This window comes from Glycine soja, chromosome 17 (assembly GCF_004193775.1).
Source record: "Glycine soja cultivar W05 chromosome 17, ASM419377v2, whole genome shotgun sequence".
NCBI lineage: Eukaryota > Viridiplantae > Streptophyta > Magnoliopsida > Fabales > Fabaceae > Glycine > Glycine soja.
The window spans coordinates 34632778-34655181 of NC_041018.1; the positions used below are offsets into that span (position 1 = coordinate 34632778).

General features: G+C 32.4%; 2 protein-coding genes across 2 annotated transcripts; both read left to right on the plus strand.

Moving 5' to 3' along the window:
• Positions 1 to 2360: 2360 nt before the first annotated feature.
• Positions 2361 to 5358, plus strand: LOC114392820 (cytochrome P450 71D11-like). Its single transcript, XM_028354046.1, has 3 exons — positions 2361 to 3309; positions 3999 to 4613; positions 5074 to 5358. The coding sequence occupies exons 1-3, from the start codon at positions 2395 to 2397 to the stop codon at positions 5122 to 5124; spliced, it is 1581 nt and encodes a 526-aa protein (XP_028209847.1). The 5' UTR covers positions 2361 to 2394; the 3' UTR covers positions 5125 to 5358.
• Positions 5359 to 15253: 9895 nt separating this feature from the next.
• On the plus strand, positions 15254 to 20602 carry LOC114393767 (heparanase-like protein 2). The gene is made up of 8 exons (XM_028355204.1): positions 15254 to 15263; positions 16829 to 16903; positions 17636 to 17695; positions 18029 to 18065; positions 18275 to 18458; positions 19512 to 19676; positions 19854 to 19979; positions 20094 to 20602. Exons 5-8 carry the CDS (start codon positions 18415 to 18417, stop codon positions 20110 to 20112), a joined length of 354 nt encoding a protein of 117 aa, XP_028211005.1. The 5' UTR covers positions 15254 to 15263; positions 16829 to 16903; positions 17636 to 17695; positions 18029 to 18065; positions 18275 to 18414; the 3' UTR covers positions 20113 to 20602.
• Positions 20603 to 22404: the final 1802 nt, after the last annotated feature.

Here is a 22404-nt window from a genome sequence, read left to right on the forward strand (position 1 = left end):
AAAGAAACCAGTGACGTTTGATTTGAGTATTTTCTATTTTTATTTTCAAAGAAAAAAAAAGTAAATATACGTTTTGTTTAAAATTTAGAAAATATTTTCTGTAAAAATATTTTGAAATATAGGCTCAAAACTACAAACAACAAATCAAACTCATTTTCTAAAGAAGTGAAAATGCAGGACACCTTAAAATACTTCCTTCCCAATGCATGTTTTATAAATTTAAAAATTAAAATTATTTAAAAAAAAAAAAAAAACCCTCAAACCTAAAAAAGAAATTTTCACAACGATAAAAAAATATTAAAACCAAATACGAATCTAAGAAAAAAAATCGTATGGATTTAAATTCAAAAACAAAAATATTAAAAAGTTGATCTCTTACAAAATTCAATCCCAAAAAAGGATGAGAAATCTATGGATTTAAATTAGAAAGAATTAATTCTCTTTAATTCAATAAAGGATGAAGTGTTTGAATTTAGTTCATAATCATCAATTTGTTAATGTTGATGGAAGTGTTTCTCGTAACCCCCATCAATATGGGTTTTTGGCTACATTCGGGACATTCATGTAATTAGACCAAATATGTTTTGCACTTTAAATTACATCAACCATTTTATCTCTAGTTAAATAAAATTTAAAAGTCATGAGTTTTCCCAAGTACTTAGTTTTGCCTTTATTTCTGTTTTGACTTCTTTCATTTTTTTTCCATCTTGTACCATTTTTTTATTAATATATACGCAAATGATTTACAAGCATGCATGTATAATAATTAATACCACATGCAGTCCTACTTAAATCACAACCACCATTTTGTCTCCAATTAAGTTAAAATTACTAGTTATATGATATGGATGTGGATTGCTACTAGTATAAAACTTGCTCTACATAAGAAGAACAGAGATAAGTGAACATATTATAATTCTAAACGCATTATTAACATTGATTATTTTTCTTATCTCAATTATTTATCACATTATATTTTAGATCATATTTAAAATTTTATTTCTTCTCTCTTTTATGCTTTCTAAATATCAATTAGAGGGGCCGATATTTATTAATTTTTATTCATATAAGATAGCAGGAAAGAAAAGGACATAAGCCGTTGGTGGTTGTATTAAGTATAAGAACAGGTTCCTAAAAAAGAAATACAATTTTTTCTCTCAATTTTTTAAATTGTAATTTTAGTTCCTCTATTTTTTAATTGAGATATTTTGGATTCTACTTTAAAAAAAATCTGTAATTTTAGTTTATCTCTTTTTTAATTAAAACATTTCATCCCTCCATTTTAAAGAATCTACGATTTTAATTCCCTTGATCAATTTTAAACTTATTGATGATGTATTTTTTTAATTATTTTTTTAATAAATTAAATTTGTTAGCAATTAAAATATTTTAAAAAATATTTGCATGTGTATAATAAACAAATCATTATCTATCAACGTTTAAAAAGTGTGTGTGTATTGCATTGCATAACATAAAAAAATGAGACTTTTAGTTAGGCATAATTATTTTTAAAAGAAGCTGTGCCTATGAACTTGCCCCTCATGCCGCAATAGTACCATTTTTTTTTTAATTCTACTCCTTTTATTTAGAGTTGACCCCGGGAAAAAATAACTAAAACTTATTTTTGGGCTTTTATCTTAACAAATTTACATAGAAATAAGTTAGGTCTACCCATTGTTGGATCCACCTTTCGTAACGACCATAGTAAAAATTGTGTCATAATAAAAAAAAAATTAGCAGAGAGTGGCTTGTTTTGCATGGGTCAGGTTTTTGTTCTCCCATGATTTTTATGTGTTCTCGGCTTTCTATGGTTTAATGATTATTTTAGAGTTGCTGGAGATGATAGTTAGCGTTTCGGGTGCTAATATAATTGGAATTTCTTTCACTAAAAATATATTTGAAGGGAGAAATTATATGTTAGTCCTGGATTACCATTAACGGCATTAAGCTGCTCTCAAAACCTGTGAATGGTCTCTTTTTTATTTAAAAAAAATAAAGGCTAAATAATATATTTAATCTTTTATCTTATTTTATTGGTTCAATTTGATTTTTTATTTTAAAAAAAATTATTTTAGTCCTTTATCTATTTAAATTAATTTAAAATAATCCTTCTGTTAATTTAATTTTTCCTTGATGGTATTAACTTTAACTTAACCGAAGAATCTTGTTGAATCAATTTAAATAAATAAATGATTAAAATAAATTTTTTAAAAGATAAATAATTAAATTAAAAATAATGACCCAATAGATTATTTGGCCGAATATGAAATATAAGAAAACATAAAACTAAAATTAGTTTATGAAAATTCCCAAGTCTTGGATTCTCCCTCCATGTGCATATCTTTATATATAATGAGTTTTAGATAGAACCTATTACTAATCACTTTTGTCACCATGGATTCTCAAATACTCAACTCATTAGCCCTTATCTTGCCCTTTTTCCTCTTCATGATTGTGGTGCTGAAACTAGGGAGAAAACTCAAGAAAACTGAGCCATCTCTGAACATACCCCCAGGACCATGGAAACTGCCTATTGTAGGAAACTTACACCAACTTGTTACATCTTCACCACATAAAAAATTCAGAGACTTGGCCAAAATATATGGACCCATGATGCATCTTCAACTTGGGGAGATCTTCACAATCGTTGTTTCCTCGGCAGAGTATGCTAAGGAGATACTGAAAACCCATGATGTCATCTTTGCATCAAGGCCTCACTTTCTAGTTTCAGAAATAATGTCCTATGAAAGCACAAACATTGCTTTTTCACCTTATGGAAATTATTGGAGGCAGGTACGTAAAATATGCACCTTGGAGCTTCTCTCCCAAAAACGTGTCAACTCATTCCAGCCAATTAGAGAAGAAGAGCTCACCAATCTTGTTAAAATGATTGGTTCACAAGAAGGGTCTTCCATCAACCTCACAGAAGCAGTGCACTCATCAATGTATCATATCATTACAAGAGCTGCGTTTGGCATAAGGTGCAAAGACCAAGATGAATTCATATCAGCGATAAAGCAAGCTGTGCTAGTTGCAGCAGGTTTCAACATAGGAGATTTGTTTCCTTCTGCTAAATGGCTTCAACTTGTTACTGGTTTGAGGCCTACCCTTGAGGCGCTTTTTCAACGAACTGATCAGATACTAGAAGACATCATCAATGAACACAGAGAGGCAAAGTCAAAAGCCAAAGAAGGCCATGGTGAAGCAGAGGAAGAAGGTTTGTTAGATGTTCTCCTAAAATTCGAGGATGGTAATGATAGTAACCAGAGCATTTGCTTAACTATTAACAATATCAAGGCAGTAATCGCGGTAAGGATGATAACCACATCTTGTAAATCCTTTATTTCATGTACATAATCCGGCTCCTTTCTATAAAACTTAGAGTCTGTTTAGGTAAACTTCTTCATAAGCATTTATAGGATAAAAATATAAGAAGTTAAAATAAGCTGAGCTTCTTGCATAATCTAAAATCAATTATATACTTAACTTTTATAAAAGCTCGTTTTAGTTAACTTCTGCATGAGTTGATTTTCACTTATGTAGAAGCTAAATCCATTTTATGCTATCTTATTATCCTATAAGTGCATATAGAGAAGTTTGTCTAAATTGGATCTTAGTCAAATGTTTATTACTTACATCAGAATATCTCACACATGAACTCTTCAAAATTATCTGTTGTGTAGCAATTTCCATGTTGTATTATTGGATTGGATTCCTTCTGCATATACAATTAAATTCGACTCCATCAAACTGAAGGGTACAATTTAGAGGATTAGTCCAAAGTTTTAACTACTAATGAGAAAATCTGACATATTTTAACAACTTCATAGTTTGTTTGTTTTTTATCGACAAACATGTATGTAATTTATCACAATCTAAACAACTGATCTTCCCATCAACAATTGTAAGTTGTAACTGCACTTTATATTCTATAAATACACTCCTAACTATAGAAAAATCAAATCCATAACTAACTCTCTCTTTGGATATCCTTTCAGGACATCTTCGGTGGTGGAGTAGAGCCAATAGCTACTACCATAAATTGGGCAATGGCAGAGATGATAAGGAATCCAAGAGTGATGAAGACAGCACAGGTTGAGGTGAGAGAGGTATTCAATATTAAAGGAAGGGTTGATGAAACTTGCATCAATGAACTCAAATATTTGAAATCTGTTGTCAAAGAGACCCTAAGGTTGCACCCACCAGCTCCTCTTATACTTCCTAGAGAATGTCAAGAGACGTGTAAGATTAATGGGTATGACATACCAGTAAAAACCAAGGTATTCATTAATGCTTGGGCAATTGGAAGAGATCCAAACTACTGGAGTGAACCAGAGAGGTTTTATCCAGAGAGATTCATTGACAGCTCTGTTGATTACAAAGGGGGTAATTTTGAGTACATTCCATTTGGTGCTGGAAGAAGAATATGTCCCGGCATCACCTTTGGTTTAGTAAATGTTGAACTAACTCTTGCGTTTTTGTTGTATCACTTGGATTGGAAGCTTCCTAATGGAATGAAAAATGAGGACTTTGACATGACTGAGAAATTTGGAGTGACTGTTGCAAGAAAAGATGACATATACTTGATACCTGTTACTTCTCGTCCTTTCCTGGTAAGATTTTGTTATTAACCATTTACTACTGAAACAAACTTTGTATGTTTGCTGGTTTTAGTAGAACTGAAGATTTTGTAATTCATCTGAAGTCCATGACAAGTATATTAAGAACTTCTTTCTAACATGGGAAATTTAGTTGCAACAAATTGCCATGTAGCACCAACAACAGTTGACATAAGTTGTAGCGGCATGTGTAGCTTAACCAAGTGGTCCAGGATTTGAATCCTGGTTGACCCTTAAGTATGAAATAAATCGTGTTAGGAAAGGAATTCCCATCTTGTGTGCGCTCACGGTCCCTTAAGAAGATTAATCACCACTTTCATGATATTTATATTTATAAAAGAAAAAGCTGTACCAATCTGTGTTCCTACTAATAAAACTGTGAGAATTAGTAGATTACTATTATCTAGAATTTTCTACCAGAAGATTAACAAAAATGTTGTTCAAATTTTTACAGGGAAATGGTGCAGAAAGCATGGAAGCAGTGCAGTCAAAGAAGGTTGAGTAGGATTCAGTGCCAGGATCAAGAAATCCCTAACCTTGATATCTTTGTTGAAAAATGCCCAAGTGTTTCAGATTTTTAATAATGAATGAATAATTTGTCAGTAGACCAAGTTTTAAAGAGATGTTATTGTGATGTATGTTATGTTTTGTTTCTAAGAGAATCGAATTGTGTTTTGGAGTTTCCTTTTCATTCTTTCAGTTTTGCTTTAGCTTTATATCAAGAGCACCTTATAGTTAATTAGTGTTCTTGCAGTTATAAATTTCAGTTTTATGTTTCTCAGTCAATCATATATTTTCTTAGTTTGTCTCTTGCTTTGTGCTTCTCTAGAACAATAAATTGGCAGCTGTGCTTTTTTTTTTCTTTTCTTTTCTTGAGGGACCAATAAATAGAAGAAAAACAAAGTTTCCATTGCATTACCCCTTTTTATGGTGAAAACTATTGTACTAGAGCTGTTAAAATGTCAGACTATCTTAAAGTTGTATACCTCTAGGAAGTAGGAAACTATAGAAGAAGACAATGAAGTGTCATTGCTTGAATATCTAACATGTTTTTGAGTCACCATGACACTTTTCTTTTTTTCTGTTGTGATACATCAAAAGGAGGACTAAAATCCTCTAGGAAAAGAAACGCTAAATCAGCTTTCAAGGCACAAGCAATACAATTAGGAACAACATTATACTCTTTGAAAATCTCTCATTTCCAAAGTTATTAATAGAAAGTAAGTCTCAAAAAATCGAAGAATTACAGACGAATATAAAAAAATAAAAAATAAAACACTTTCTTGGACAGAGTATCTGCTACCTGATTTGTTCACATTATGGCCAAGAAACAGATGAAAGAGGGATTGAGCATGATTGCAGCTAATAAAAAATTGCCAGATTAGTCTGAGTTCCTGACAATCACGAAACAGATGAAAGAGGGATTCAACGTGATCTTGGCAACTTACACACAAATCAGAAGTACTTAAACCCAGTCTCGCTCTTCTCTCATTCGTCAAGACCCTACCCTGGCCAAGTTTTCAGAGTAAGCTCTCTATCCTTTCTGGCTTATCCGGAATGTTATCAATGTTACGGCACTATGACTTTAGTGCAGAGTATCTAACAGCTGATGATTAATTTCATTTTAATTATATTTTCTTATTCACAAAATTCAAATTCAAGATTTTATTTAATTAAGATTTGCTCGATGTTGGTAAATATCTCACATTTGCTAGAATGAAATATCACAAAAAAAAAAAAAGACAAGTCCAAAATTATCTATTCAATGGTAGAATGAGTGATATTCTCAAGGTTGATCCACTCCTAGGCGGAACTAGCAGAATAACAACCTCAAGAAGAAGGTCCCACATTAAGGGATCATCAGTGTTACCATCCAAAATAATATACCTCAATCCGTCTTTAACATCAGTAGGCAATTGGGTGGCCAGGTTGTTCCATTGCCAACTACATTGAACAAGGACGTCCTTAATCAACAATTGGGTATCAGATATACGAACATAATCTAGCATTTCACAAATGGGACCACCATCTAGGAAGTTGTCATAAAATAGGGAAACATCTAATTGGTCAACTCTTACGCCGAATTCCAATTTCTACGAATTTTTAAAAATTCTACTTCTCATTCCCCTTCAAACAAATACCACATCTGTCTCTATTTCAATTAATTCACATCGAAAAGTGATTAATTTAATTAATCATATTAAATTTATTAATTACTTATAGTGTTCTTGTACAATTATAGTTTATTTCAAGGATATTATAGAATAAAAATAATTAATGTATCATATTTTTGAAAGAAACTCTTATAAAAATTGGATAAATATTAAAGTGAAAAAGATTTTATATATAGGAAAGTAGGTAGTAGATGAATTTCATTACATTCCTCTAATTATTTCTCTCTTCATTTTTCCCCTCTCATTTCACTTAAACAAATAAAGAAGATTTAAAAACAAACAAAAAGAAAAATAACAATAAAACATAGAAAAAAACAAATTGAATTGAATAATAATGAAAAAGACATATAATAAAGAAAAATGAACCAAGTAAAATTAAAAATTAAAAAAAGTATTATGATTCATAATTTTCTGACCTCAAATCATCTTGGACATCACTGCTTACAGTGGAATGAAGATTGAAAGATAGACACAATCGAGAATGAAACTATCGCAAGACTGGCTATGCCCTGAAAAAATTATTTATACAATTTGTAAAACTTTTTTATAAGAAAAGTTTAAATGACAGGTAAATATTTATTTTGGTCTCTAAAAATGTGAGCGGCTGATGGTTGATACTTGAAAAATGAAAAATTTGAATTTAATCTCTAAACAACAAAAAGCACGAAAGATTGACCTTACAACTAACTTTTCTATGTTATTCCTAAACTGGGCGCCTATGTGGCACACCTAATGTGATAATGTGACAACTTACATTTATGGTGTGACTAAAAGTTTTTTTTCAATTTAATCCTTGAACTTAACAACTTGTTATTTTAAGTTTTTTTTAATAGTGAAGTTGTGTTAAACACTCACAGAAAGAAATTTGTCACATATAATGATCTTACCTTACTTAAATAGAATTATTTTTTGTGAATGGTACTTGTAGTTTTTACTGTTCCAAAAAATAAAATTAATTTAATTCAAGATATTATTAATAAAGTAATTTAAAATTATTTTATAAAAATATATTTAATAAATTAGTTTTAATATACTTTATTATATGTTCATGTAAAAATTATTATATAAATATTAATCAATAATTTTTTTGTACATGAAGTTATTAAGCATTAAGTCTAAATATTATTTTATATGCCGGATTTTGTAAAAGCTTTTGGACGCAACTCATTTATAAAATGCTTTGGACGAATAAGCTTGACTTAATCCCAAAGGAGAAAGAAGAACCTTTGTTTGTCCTAGAGCTAGCCTCAAAGTCAAAAGTTTATGTTAACCATACCAATAATTCAAAATTTTAATTTCAAATCTTTATTATGATATTTTTTAGGTTTAAAAAATATTATCTTATCTTTAGGATGTTGTTTATGTTGAAAATATTATTTTTAAATTAAAGATATATTTTCTCATTTAAACTTATAATGTTAGCTAGGTCTATAAATATAAAGGTTTTTCAAATGAGAAGAGTTATCCAACTCAAAGAAGGGATCACTGACGGCGATGTCGAAACACTGTCAAAAGTACTAGTTTATCCCCAAATTTTGCAATATAGGGAGTAACCTAGGTCAAATCTCTAAGGACACAAATAATTCGAATTTAATCTCAAACAAAGGGGAGGGGGATTTGCAACAAACTTAACAGAAATTTGAAAATATAGAGAAAACAATGCAATGCAAATGTAATTCAATTATGCAAAATTATCAATCCAAAATTCCGATTCAGGTGGCAGAATTATCATTGTCACAGTTGCATTTTGAATTCATACGCATTCGTATACACTGGTAATCCTAATTTCCATGAATTCGAGTGCGATTAACGGTTGACTTAGGAAATCAATCAATCTCCTAACCTCAAAACAGAATATATCAAATCAATTAATCAATGGATCTGATCTAATCAGTATCAATTCTCAAACACATCACAATCACAAACACAATTGAAATTGGAAAGAGAGAGAGAGAGGATGAAATGTATGAATCTGCAATTAAGGATGAAATTCAAATTCTAATCGTAACATCAGAACCTTGAATTGATTGTGGATCTATCCTTGCATGGAGAACTCCATTGAAGAGCAGAGACCAAAGAGCACATACTCATGAAAGAAGAGAAAAAAAATTCTAATTTGGCTCCAAAATGAAAAAAAATGAATTCAAAGTTCTGTCACCGGTTTTGTTTTCTGTTATTTATATAGAATTAAATTATAAAATTTGTGGACTATTATGGTCCAATAGAAAGGTCTCTGAATAAGCTTTCTAAGGAGATATCATATGCCCAAATTGGGTTTAAAATGAGAGAGATAGCCTAAATCTAATGAGGTCGAGAGACCCTCAAAACATGCGAATCGACCTGAGCTTATGAGAGGCAAAGTTGTAGATCTATGTCTTATCTTTCCATAGATCATCTGTAATGAGCCCCATTGTCGCTACGGTATCCACACTCTAATATTCGATAATTTTAATTTTTATAAAAAGAACTCCCTTAATTTTTTATTATGAAAATAAAAGTAATTTTGTCACAACATAAATTCATCCAACAACACGCCATTACTTAAGTGAATATGCATAATTACATAGAAACAATAATTCGGTACATGTCATACACATAACGAAAATTAAATCTGTTCATAGATATAATTAAAATCCCAGTTTTACATCTAAAACTTAAAAACCAACTACGGAGGAGTTGATTACAAAACACAACTCTCTCCCAAAATAACGCCAACGTCATCATGTCGGCTCGGCGGCTCCTCTCCAGAATCTTACTCCCTGCACCCTACCACTGTCATTCTGCTCCCACGAACAAGGTTCGTGATCATCACAGGTATCAACCACACGATACAAAATTGCAAGGGTGAGTTCATTATAAAAAGAACCAATACCAATTCCAAATAACCACAATTAGCAAGGAACATAGGCAAACATGATGAGCACAACAATCGCTATTCAACACTCATATCCAACAAATATTCATCATCCACATCCAACAATTACTCATCATCCATCCATGGACCCAATCAAGACTGCACAGAATGATGCATGCACCTGACTCAACACTCAAATGCAATGTGGTACGTACCAACAACAACCAAACCTTAGGAAATAGCCTAAGCGTGTCCACACGACACTCTCACTTAGGGAATTGTGCTGAGTTTGTCGAGACCACCCGGTTGTGCACGTAACAACCCCCCTCCCATAGGTGATCAGCCTGGGAGCCCAAAGGTAATCCCTTCCAGGTGACAAGCCCCCTAGTACAAAGTACACTTGGCCACAATTACTCTATTTCCTAGTCGTATGAGCTATGATCACGGCCAAAAGTAAGTGCCAAAGACCATGGACCAATTAAAGCGCCTACGCATCCCCTCAGAAATGCTTAGATTCTCTAACCACGCTAGTTACCCACGTCTGGGCCATCCGACAAGGTCAGTGCACTCTACCCCCCATGACATACACTCCATACGGCGTATGATCGTGGCCAAAAGCTAGTGCCGAAGACCCTGGAAGGTCAGTGCACAGTGCCCCCCACGATCATACACAACATCCAACATATGAACGTTGCCAAAAGCTAGTGCCAAAGACCCTGGAAGGTCAGTGCACAGTGCCCCCCACGAACATACACAACATGCACATGCCAATGCATTTCCAACATCAATCGACATTCCATTTCCATGTCATTCACAAGATAAATATCATCTCATCTCAATGATGTTATCAACAACAATAACAACAACCTCATTTCATATTCACATATCCATCAGTAATAACAATTCATGTTGACATGGTCTTTATTAACAACATCATCTCAAATCAATATCATCATAATTATCATTATCATCACATATCAATTAAAATCCTTAATAGCGACATCAACAACAAATCACATTTCGCACACACACACACACACACACACACACACACACACACACACACACACACACACACACACACACACACACACACACACATATATATATCACATCCCATTAGTTAAAACGTAATTTTCTTTGAAGAAAAATCAACATGCAACAGGGATAGGTAGATATCCTCATAGCTAGGTTTCCTGACCCTAGCTATGGTGTTAAAACGGTAAATTTTATAATAAACTCCCCTCACCTATCATGACCTACCCCGCAGATTCCTCATCGTGTCACTTGAAGATTCCTTTTTGTCCTTGCTCGTCGATTCCACGCAAGCCTCTACCATGCCAAAACGAAGGAGACTTAGTATGGATTTCAGAAAACAAAGCTAGTAACAGTGCTCTGGGTCAAACACCCACATCACTACATGAAAGAGCTGAGAGCATTTCGGGTTTTACAAAGGAACATCATTTGGAAATTTCGACCACGCCAATGTGACTGGGGTTCAGTGTAGGTTACGAAAATAACATGCATTTCATGAAAGGATAACATTTACAAAGTCTCTTTCTCTAAGGTTTTTCAAAGGAAGCATAAGACATGCAATGGCGGTTCCAAAGTCAGAAAAGATGCAAAGACAAGATGAAACTAACAAGAAACAAGCATAGAACCATGGTTACCTCGAAAGAAAATGAAAGGTCAGATTAGGGTTTCGTTCTCTACCGAAACCGCAAGCCAAGTTGGAAGATTTCGCTTCGGTTGAAGGATTCCTCTCGGTGTAGGGTTTCAATGGAGAACAACGATGATTTGTGGTGGCTAATGGTGGCTGTGGGTGATGGAGAAAGTGCTTGGGACGTTAGAAATGGCTTTGGAAGAAAGAAAGGAGAAGAAATGGCATTTTTCCTAAGCTACACGAAAGCAAAGGCTGAAATGCTTAAATAAGAAATGCTCTTGGGAACGGAAGCTTCAAGCACACTCCAGACATCTTCTCAAAGATCCCAACGGTTAGATCGTGGACAAGTGTCTTGTGAAGCTGCAGACCGAATTTCGAGAAGATCCAACAGTTAACGAAGGCTGAGCATCGTTTTTACCGAGGCAGCTGCATGTAGCTTCCTCAAGAAGCTTCATTAAGAGGCTTCCTCAAGAAGTTTCCCCGTGGCTTCTTTGAGAAGCTTTCTCAGGAGGCTTCTTTGAGAAGCTAGCTCTTTATCTACCCACACCCTTCTATTAACTAAATTAACCTCCTTGAAAATAATTACGGATAAAATAACACAACAAATACAATCAAACTTCAAACATAATTATTAATATATAGATCTATATATATCAGGGTGTTACATCATCCAAATGCGAGTTCAATAGTTGAAGATATTCCTTGCACAACACAACAATATTGTAATGAGAAAAAAAATCAAAAAATGAACTAAAATTAACAACTAAGCCCATTGAAGCCCAATATTCCAAAAAAACTCCAATGTGTCAATATTAAGCTCAAATATATGTCAATTGAGTCCACCATTGGTCACAAATAAATATCTTTAAAATGTTCTATCAATAATCACCCTAAGTGAGAGAGGGAGGTCACAAGATTTACAAGTTTTTTCAAAAACTTTTTGATGAGGTTGTTGATGTAGGTATGGAGAGTCGAATAGCATTAAATAAATTTGTGATCTTTTCATATTTTATTTATGATATTGTCTTTTAATTTTATAGTGTATTGTCTCATTATTGTGCATAATAAAGAGGTGTATGATTTTCCCCCAACAACTTTTATGAAATAATGGACAAAAGTCCATGTTAAACATTTTTTACACACACATTCTCTTTTCATGAAGTGGTGAACTTTCAATCTTTCATCTTGTGACATGTACTTTACATCCTTTTAATATCAACTAAATGATTTAACAAATAGTAATTCAATATCATAAATCAATTTCAAATATATGAATTTTGTGTTCAAAATTCAAACATGCTCCTAATATGTATTTGATATATCCTCATATACTTTTAATACCAATTGAAATATTTAACAAGTTCTACTTGAATCTATTTGATATATCCTCATGTTAATCCAAATTTATTTGTCACCTCATTTATATAAATTAAAACTGACATAATATAAAATTTTCAAAATATATTAAAATATGGATCATTTAATTACATTCTTATTATTGTTTAATTTTGACAAAATTTGATATTGACTATCTTGATAATATCTAAATATAAATTAATGATTGGATTGATAAAAATCACATTTTATATCAAGCTATAAAATTATGTATTAGTTGTTTAAGTTATACTGGTATAATTCGATTCCTCCTTTCTCTCTCTCTCTCTCACACACACATATATATATAATATTTAAAATTGAAATACTCTTCTAACATGATATATCCTCTTTAATATTTAAAATTTAGCTAGGTCATGTTCAACGTTATTGCTTAGAAGTGTTGTTTCAAGGTAAACAACTTGTTTAACAAATTTTACCATTAAAGTGCATGATTTGACATTGTTTATACAAATATCGTTTCTTGTATAAGTAACATTCACAACTACAAAACAACGTTTCTACATCGGTTAATTGGGCCTTTCTATGTTGGTTATGACGCGTCGTTGAAGCCGGCGTCGTTGAAAACACAATGCCCTACAATGATGGTTGGTTGACCGTCTTAGAATGATGTGCATTCCAAGACGGGCCTCGAGTCAGACCCGTCTTAGAATGATGATCATTCTAAGTCGGTTTTCAGGACATAACCATCATAGAATGCACAACATTCTAGGATGGGTGGGACTCGAAGACCGTCTTAGAATGTTGAGCATTCTATGATAGGTCTAAGATGGGTTTGGGGACACACCCGTCGTAGAATGTTGTGCATTCTAAGTCGGGTTTGGAGACTGCCAACTTGTCTTAGAATGGACATCATTCTACTATGGGTGTACCCCCAAACTCATCTTAGAATGCTCAGTATTCTAAGACAGTCTTCAAGTCAACTGTCGTAGAATGTTGTCCATTCTAAGACGGGTTGGTCTCCAAACCCGACTTAGAATGCACAACATTCTATGACAGTTTTGGCATACAACTGTCGTAGAATGATTTATTTATTTTTGTTTGTGACATTTTGTTCATGAAACACAGTAACAATATGCAAATGTACCTAATGTCTCATATGAGAATTAATATATAAACCCTGGTCAAAATTTAGCAAGGAAAATAGTAAATGAATAAGTACATCATTAAAACAAGCTTATCTTTTACTAGCTAGCAGTATAGTAAGCAAAAAAAAACTTATCTTTTACTTACTGATCATGATTGTATGTGTTGAGGAGCTTTCATGATTGGAGATCTAACATTGATAGCCAAATTTAATAAGTACATCATTTGCTCTTTCATAAAAGAGAATTCTTTCACTACAAGAAAAATGACATATGCCTACGGAGGCTTTTGCCTACACACATAAATTAGTGTAGGTAAAAGTAAAAAAATACGTATACCTATAGTTGTTTGTCATAGGTAAAATTTAAAAATATATACTTACTATTATTTGGTGTAGGTAAAAGTCAAAATAACTTCTACTTACAAATGCTTAGTGTTGGTAAAATTTCAAAACACTTATACCTACAATTACTTGGTGTTGGTAAAATCCTATAAAACTTATACCTACGGTCCATTGGTGTCACTACAAGAAAAATAACCTATGCTTACAAACGCTTTTTTCCTACAGACATGAATTAGTGTAGGTAAATCTCAAAAATACTTTTATCTACAACTGACTAATGTAGGTAAAACTCAACCACTTGTACCAATCATTATTTGATGTAGACAAAAGCACAGTATATGCAAAAAAAATCGCGAAAGACATTTAAATGATGTGGCAATATTAGTATTTGTTTGATTAAAAAAATAGAAAGAGAGAAGCTTTTAAAAAAATGAAGATAAAAATAAAATAATGAGAAAATATATAGATTTCTAAATTATTTAATACAAAATATTCAAAATATAAAATAAAAGTTTCTTGCCCGTACAACAATTTTATTTAACATATTAAAATAATTATTAAAATAAAAGTTTCACTATTTTTCTCATATTAAAATAATTATTTTAACATATTAAAATAATTACTAATATACTGAAGAAAGAGTAATAGAGCCACACTTCACAAAGAGTAATAGAGCATCGCCTTCAAGTCACTCTCCTATCTCTCCTCCCCCATCCAAGAATGAAAGCTGAAGCGATTGAAGAAAGCAAATAGGGTTCCCGAACCTTCTCACCCTCCTATCTCTCCTCCCAATTTTTCCCCACAGTAGTTGATGAAGTGAATTTCTTTCACGAGGAGAATAGTGGAATACCCTATGAGAAAATACGAGAGGGTTGCTAGTGGTGAAAGAGGATTTGCTCTTCGTTTCTTCGTTGCACACATTCTCTTTTACTATTTCTGCTGAAATTGCACATTTCTTTTGCTTCAGCTTTTGTGAGAAGGCTGCTAGTGGTGAGAGAGGATTTGTTCTTGGAAGATGTTGGCGATTTGCCGAAGTCCGAATACGTGGAATGCGCGAGTAATGTGGATGATGAAAAATCTACTGTTCCGTTAGGGATTGGATTTTCGGACATGGCTTTTGAGAATTGTGGTATGGCTTAATAATCTTACTTTGTAGAACGCTGTTTACTATCTTCATTCAACTCTCGTTCTCATTGAAAGTACACTAAAACGGCATTGCAATCAACTTGCTGGCTTATTAAGTTATTATATTTGTATATTCTTTTTTTCTTGAATTCTTGATTTTTTTTATTTACACCTTAGGTGATCTGATTGAGTTGTAATTAGTTATTATATTGTTATTAGTTTAAAAATTGGGGAAAATCTTTCAGAAGCTCCCTCACTAAACTAGCAAAATTAAATTATTGTTTCTCTAAAATAAACTGAACCAAGCACACTAATATATGGTTTAATGTTTTGTTTTTGTTAGTGTTAAAAATATCGGAATATTTTTTCTGGCCCTTGGATGTTCTGTATGTACATCTGCTTCCGTAGGGTCCCTCTGTTTGGATAATTTGTTTGCCTGTTGATTGAGATGTTTCAATTTTTAAATGAAAAGTTATGACTGTTTGATTGTGGTCATGTTTTTGCCACCTGGTACTTAGCATAGAGCAAGACTGTACCAGGACTGGATTTGTACAAGTGTGGGCGTAATTTTTAAATTATCATACTCTCGTTGAGGACCTTCTCAAATAACTGCAAGTACATATGTCTATGCAAGTACATATGTCTATTGCAGACAATTGGATATCACCATAAGCAGTGGAGGCTTCTGGTTTGTTTAATTTTAGATCTAGTATTTTCTAAGTATAATTGCTAAAAGACATGCATAGACTATTTGATTGATGTTTCTGTTTTCAGTTTTGCTGCTAAGCTTCTACAATTAATTTCCATTACAATGCTAACATTTCCTTTCTTCAATTTTAACTGATAATTGAAGTAGGAATAATCCATTTATCATACTCTAAATATGCTTAGCATTAATGTGACGAAGAATTATGGATGCATTACATGGGACTTGACAAGTTAATTATGGATGCATTACATGGGACTTGACAAGTTCTTGGGCTATCTAATTACTGATTTTCGTTGTATTACTTATTTATTACCCTGTAAATTGGTAATAAAGTTTTATGGTTGAATTCATCAATTTTGATACTACTTAGTTTGATTGGTAATTTAATTTCCAATGAGCAACTTGAGAATGTATTAAGACAAATGCCTGGATTTTGTGGCTCTAGCAATGTGACTCTCGGTGTCTATTTCCCACTTTTGAACTCTTTCCTGTCTACATTACTACTTTATAATTTCTACATTGCTTAAACATGAAAGGAATCTAGATTTTTTTACTGACTGTGGTGCTAAAATATTTTTCCTGATGATGAAGTAATAATTACAAAGCATGATACAGTGTTAACAGTATGATTAGGAATACTTCCCAATAGAGCAGCTCAAACAAGATGACTTTTGTCTTTGCAAAAATTTTTTTTTTGCCCTGCATCTGTATCCATTGTCTTGGTAAGAATGTGTAGTTAACTTTTTATCAAGTGCATGTACTACTGATATATACCTACAGAGAACATGATAAGAACAAAGTGCCAAAGGTAATCATCTTTTACATATCTAAAGTTAGTTTCTTGTTTTCCTAACTCACAGGTATGTAAACATGACCCAAGATATATACCATATTCCTTAATCAAGCCCTTTGGCACAGGAGATAGGCGCTTAGAGGTAAGCTGTCTTTCTATATATTATAGAGTTTTGGATAATTTCATGTTGGTTATTAATTACCACGTAAAATTAAGGACAACTTAAAAATCAAGTTCCTTATATCCTTTCCATCAAGTTTCAAATTAAACAATGGCATATGGAATCTTGTTTTTTTGACATTAAATATAATGTGTTGCAGAATTAACAAAAGAAGTTTTTTTGAAATTTTTTTTTGAAAATTTTTTTAATCTACTTTTTATTTGTTTTTCAGAATTTTTTCTGACATTAAATATAATTTTTTCAGAATCAACTTATAATGTGTTTTTCTGAAAAAAATTTCATCTACTTTTTATTTGTTTAGTCTAAATAAAATATTATAACACGAGACTTATTTTAGGTCGTAGGGAGTAATGTTTTTATTAAAGAAGTTAGGGAGGGAGTAATGCTTTTATTTGTTTAGTCTAAATAAAATATTATAAAGTATTTTGCATTAATAATTTCTCCGTTGATTTGCTTTTATTCTAGTTTAATGTTTTTATTAATAGCAAATAAATTTATCTTTGTTGATTTACTTTTATTTTAGTTTAATGTGACATAAACATCACCTAATAGCAAATAAATTTAATTTTAGTTTATCATGTACTAGTATAATTATACTTCTTTTATGGGCAAACAAATGTTAAATTTTTTTTAAGATACCTGGAACCTTGCTAATTTAGCTTCTTTTTTTTTTTTGTGCAATCAAAATTGGAGTGTCCAATACCTAGAACCTTGCTACTGTTCATATTGAAGGGAAACAATTTTATTCATCGGGTATGTCGTGTTCCATGTCTCCATGAAGTGACATTTTGGTTTGAATTTTACAATGTTGAGTCTTTAAATGATTGCTTGTGTGAGGCTAAAAGAATTCTGCATGACATTGTTTTGAATTAACTATGGAAAACTTAATTCATTGTTTTCTCTTGTTTGGTAATTACATCATATGCGCTAACAAGTAACATCTTGAATTTTCTTGTTGTGCTGCTTGTGTAGACAGCTATTTTCGAATTTATGTTTCCCGTCCACTCCCAATCCACTATGTAGAACCTTGGCAAGCAATCAAGTAATTTTATTCATTGTTCACTTTAATGTGGATTGATTTTTCAGGACTTGTCTCATCCTTTCCTTGCCAAGGCAATCCAAGGTATGTATATCTGCATTACTTCTATATAAAGTTACTCTGATGACATTCTATTGTACATCACTTCCGAGTAACTGATTAAGAAAATCAGTTACTTTGATGACATTCTGTTGTTTGTGACTGCATAAAGTTATAATGTATTTTATGAATACCTTCTTTGGAATAATTATGTTTAGCATGATGTTATTTGTTTCATAATTGTTGCACGATAGCCCTCAGGCCATTGAGGATAAGACTTGGAGGTTCTTTGCAAGACCAGGTTCTGTATGATGTGGGAAGTTTGAAGTCTCCTTGCCATTCCCTTCAAAAGGTTAAAGGTGGATTGTTTGGATTTTCAAAGGGATGTTTACACATGAAAAGGTGGGATGAGCTGAATCAGTTTTTCTACGAGACAGGGTGAGATATTTTAACATTGAGACTTATTGTTATTTCACCACCTCTCTCATCCCCTCTTCCTTTGAGCCAAAGCAAAAGTATGAAAAATAAAATGAGGTATTTAATTTGGGTACTATAACAAAGTAATAACTTTCATTTGCTCAAGTCACATTTTTAATTCTGATAGTTGCTGAAGGAAGTACCTGTTTCTGTTTAAATGTTTTATTCGAGAATACATGCTACAGGACATCCCTTCATTGGTGCATGATGGTCAGTACTTGCAGTCTGAGTTATTTCCTCGACCTCAATTTGGAATTACTCTTTCAACTTAATTGCTTATTCTAATGATGTGCAGTTTATATACTTCCATTGCTGATATAATATAATAATAGCCTCTATAGTTGCATCGGTGAGTTATTTATATAAGCACTTGAGCAGAGGAAAGAGCAATAAGTTCACCAAATCACTATGGTGAAAAAAAATTCAATAATTGATAATAGATGTAATCAATTATTGCTATAATTGAGTATAGGAATGAACGTATCAAGTTAGCTGAAAAGTGATTATAAGATATATTTTGTTTGAATTGTCTAAAAAAATTGTTTATTTTTTTTATAAAAAGATTAGAAAAATAGTATCAAGTTACTTGTAATAGTTGATTTTGTATTTAAAATTTTACTTATTATAAAAAAATTGTACTACAAGTTCCTTTTCCATAAATCAAACTAAAGTGTTAGAAAAAATATCTAATCCAAACATGCTCTAGTAAGTTATACTACAAGGTCCCAAGTAACTTTTCTGTAGATTCCATTCCAAGTAACTAAAGTGAAGGACATGAAAGCTTTTGCTGCATGGTAAAGTAGGTTTGTCTTTTCATATAAAATTAGCTTTGCTTGTTCCATTTGACTCATTGACTGCACTGGCTTTAGGGAATGTTTGGATAGTATATACAACCAATAACCTATGTGGATCAGTAGAGCTGAAATGATACATATTCAATTATTAGCATAGGGGTTGTAGCTTTCATTTTAAATTTTCTTTTGTATATTAAATAAGTATATTTTCAATTGCTAGGACAAATGAAGTGGCTCTCTGCATACATATATTTTCAATTTTCGGAAATCTTTCAAAAACCATTAAAATATATGGTCCTTGCTCTTCTGCATGGGTAGGAGAAGCTGGAGAGGCATACAACAGTGGTGGCAATCATGTTTCTAACAGATTTTTAAACAGCTTTTGGTGGATAAAATTGGTTGTCCAATCCTTCCATCATTTTTTTGTTCTTTTTTAATTTCTAAAGGATGGATTATGATGTTTTTTCTGTTATATTTAGCAAAACATGTTGCTAAATATAAAATTGGTTCTCTTTTAAATTGGTTGTGATTTATTGTAAGTTTTGAAATTTAAATGGCTCAGGTACTTAGATCAACTTGGAATAGCATCCTGCTACAGCACTAAAGTCTATTGCAGGCAGACTTTAATTGGAGGGAACTATGGCCTTCTCAATACCACCACCTTTGCTCCCAATCCTGACTACTACAAGTAAGTACTAATTGAAAATTGCAACAAACAAAAAGAGCATACTTTTTTTTCCTTGAAGGTTACTTGAAGATTTCTGGTGATTATTACATCATGTTTGAACATATCTAATCCTAGGTTCTGGCATAGTTTCTAAACAGTGCAGTTTTGTGGCATCGGTTAATGGGAAAGAAGGTTCTTGCGGTCTCAAGTGATGTTCATATTAAAGACTTTTACCAATAATTAGGAAATGTAAGTAGAAGTTAATGACTTTTACCTACAGTTGAAGATGATAGGTACATATTAAAGAATTTTACCTACAGGTAGGAAATGTTAATGACTTTTACCTACACATTATACATAGTAGGTAAAACCTATAGTGATAGACAATTAGCCGTCATTATACGCCCCCTCAAAGTTGACAGAAGAAACGTTCGTAGGACAAAGTCTATCATACATTTAGCTATGAATTTTTTATTTACAGTGACAGTTTTTATCTGTAGGTATAGGTCATTTTTCTTGTAGTTTGGTCCTTCAAAGGAGTCCCAAATTAAATAACAATTTGTATCATTCACACAAACAAGGTATACATATACTTATGATCTAATAGCTACATTCAACGATTTTATTACCTTTGTCCGCATCTATATATACTTCCCTAGTGACACTCCAATATTACAAATGATACAACACATATTCCTGCATACCATAAGGGATAAATTTCATAATTGACTGCCCATGGCACAGTTCCCATCTTATGAGAAGAATATATGATGTAGACTGCAAGGCCTACTACTGCAAGCCATCCAAATTTAGTAGGACATCCCCTGGTGTACCATAGTCTATCTTCTTTATGACATTGATCTTGTGGTGTGACTGGAGATCAAACATGTCCCAGGTAAGAGCTGCACACAATAGGTCCAAGTGTTGCAAATCAATAATAAAGATTATAACATTTGTTTGGATAAAAAAAAAACCCTAGTTTCTAGAATTGATCTATATAAGTATACTATTCAAACCTCTGTCATTAGGCTGATCCTAGTTGGTACATTTTGGGTTTAGGTTTTGTAATATTGGTGACTAACTGATAATGAATAAATACGTTCAAGTAATAAGTTGCAGGGGAGAATAATTTCACGATCTAATTAGCTTATTCGCCAATATCATAAACAAATTCATATAATAACAGAACAACGTTACCTTATTGGAAGAAGCATAAAAGCCACAATCTGGAGAAGACTTTAGGCACTTCATGCAATCCCAACATCCCTTAGATCATCCCCATCGTCGGCCGCAAAATAACTAGAAAGGTGGATGCTTCGTGAACCAACAACCGAGAATGCTACTAAGTCACCTGCGACAAACTCAAGATTCAAAGGGCATGACTCAACCTTATCTGATAGCAATAAACACAAGAAAACTGGACTTTTGTGTCCAGAAGAGCACTAAAGAATGCTTTTCTCTGATGATGAGCTAATGCCTAGAGTAGCCTATTTTTTTAGGGAAAGAAGAAACAAAACAAAAACTTACCATAAGATTTTATGTAACTCAAAAAATATCAACAAACTTCAGAACCCTTGAGTGCCATTACATACAAACGCATATAATTATTAATTACACACGAATACAAATGTTAAGCCTTTTTAATCCTAGTATAACATCAAGCAAATTTATCTAGAGCCCAAGTTAAAACACACGTGGAAATTACATTTCAAACCTTCATGCAAATTATCAAAGAAAACCAACAACAATTGTTGGGAACTCCAATATTGGGAAATTTACAAGACTAGAAAGAAAGTGTTTCTTGCACAACAGAAATCCAAGAACCTTAGGTTCTATGAATAAAAAAAAGGGAGAGGAGTTAAGTATATGAATGAAGAACTTGAGTAACATGAAGCTTCCTTCGCACATTGTTAGCATGATAAGGACATGGCCTGCCAGGTTTCACTTTAATCCCTGAGCGAAAAAGGAAAAATAAATAAACTAAAGAAGAGTTCAAAATGCTTGATAAGTTGAAACACAACAGTATTGATATAACTTTTTATTATGTTATTCAATCATTTGGTATCATTTTGGGGTAGTCAAGGATGCAGTTGGCATAGAGCCAGCATTTGATATAACATAGACAATATGATCATTGTGTGAAAATTGAAACAAACTCCAAATATAGGAGGCCAAATGAAGGACCAAAGACCAATAGTTAACAAAACTGATATACCTACCATTTGTTTAAAAAATTCAAGATATCCTGGGTAATCGATTGAATGTGTTGAACCTCTATGGCTTAAAAGGTTATACTTTTTAGAGCACGCCCATTTTGTGCAAAATGTCACAGACAAAGAAGACAAACATTTGCCCCTACCACCATGTCTTTCACATTAACAAATCATAGCAACACAAGGAAAACAAAAATTAAGTAATTTCAAAAACAGAAAGGTGACCAGTGCAG

What these genes read in the sequence shown, in the direction of transcription:
- LOC114392820 (XM_028354046.1), top strand. Translation starts at nt 2,395, where the DNA reads ATGGATTCTCAAATACTCAACTCATTAGCCCTTATCTTGCCCTTTTTC. An exon ending in ATATCAAGGCAGTAATCGCG is followed by an intron (nt 3,310 to 3,998) that starts GTAAGGATGATA and finishes ATATCCTTTCAG; the next exon opens with GACATCTTCGGTGGTGGAGT. An exon ending in TTACTTCTCGTCCTTTCCTG is followed by an intron (nt 4,614 to 5,073) that starts GTAAGATTTTGT and finishes AAATTTTTACAG; the next exon opens with GGAAATGGTGCAGAAAGCAT.
- LOC114393767 (XM_028355204.1), top strand. Translation starts at nt 18,415, where the DNA reads ATGAAAAGGTGGGATGAGCTGAATCAGTTTTTCTACGAGACAGG. An exon ending in CAGTTTTTCTACGAGACAGG is followed by an intron (nt 18,459 to 19,511) that starts GTGAGATATTTT and finishes TTCAATTGCTAG; the next exon opens with GACAAATGAAGTGGCTCTCT. An exon ending in AGATTTTTAAACAGCTTTTG is followed by an intron (nt 19,677 to 19,853) that starts GTGGATAAAATT and finishes TAAATGGCTCAG; the next exon opens with GTACTTAGATCAACTTGGAA.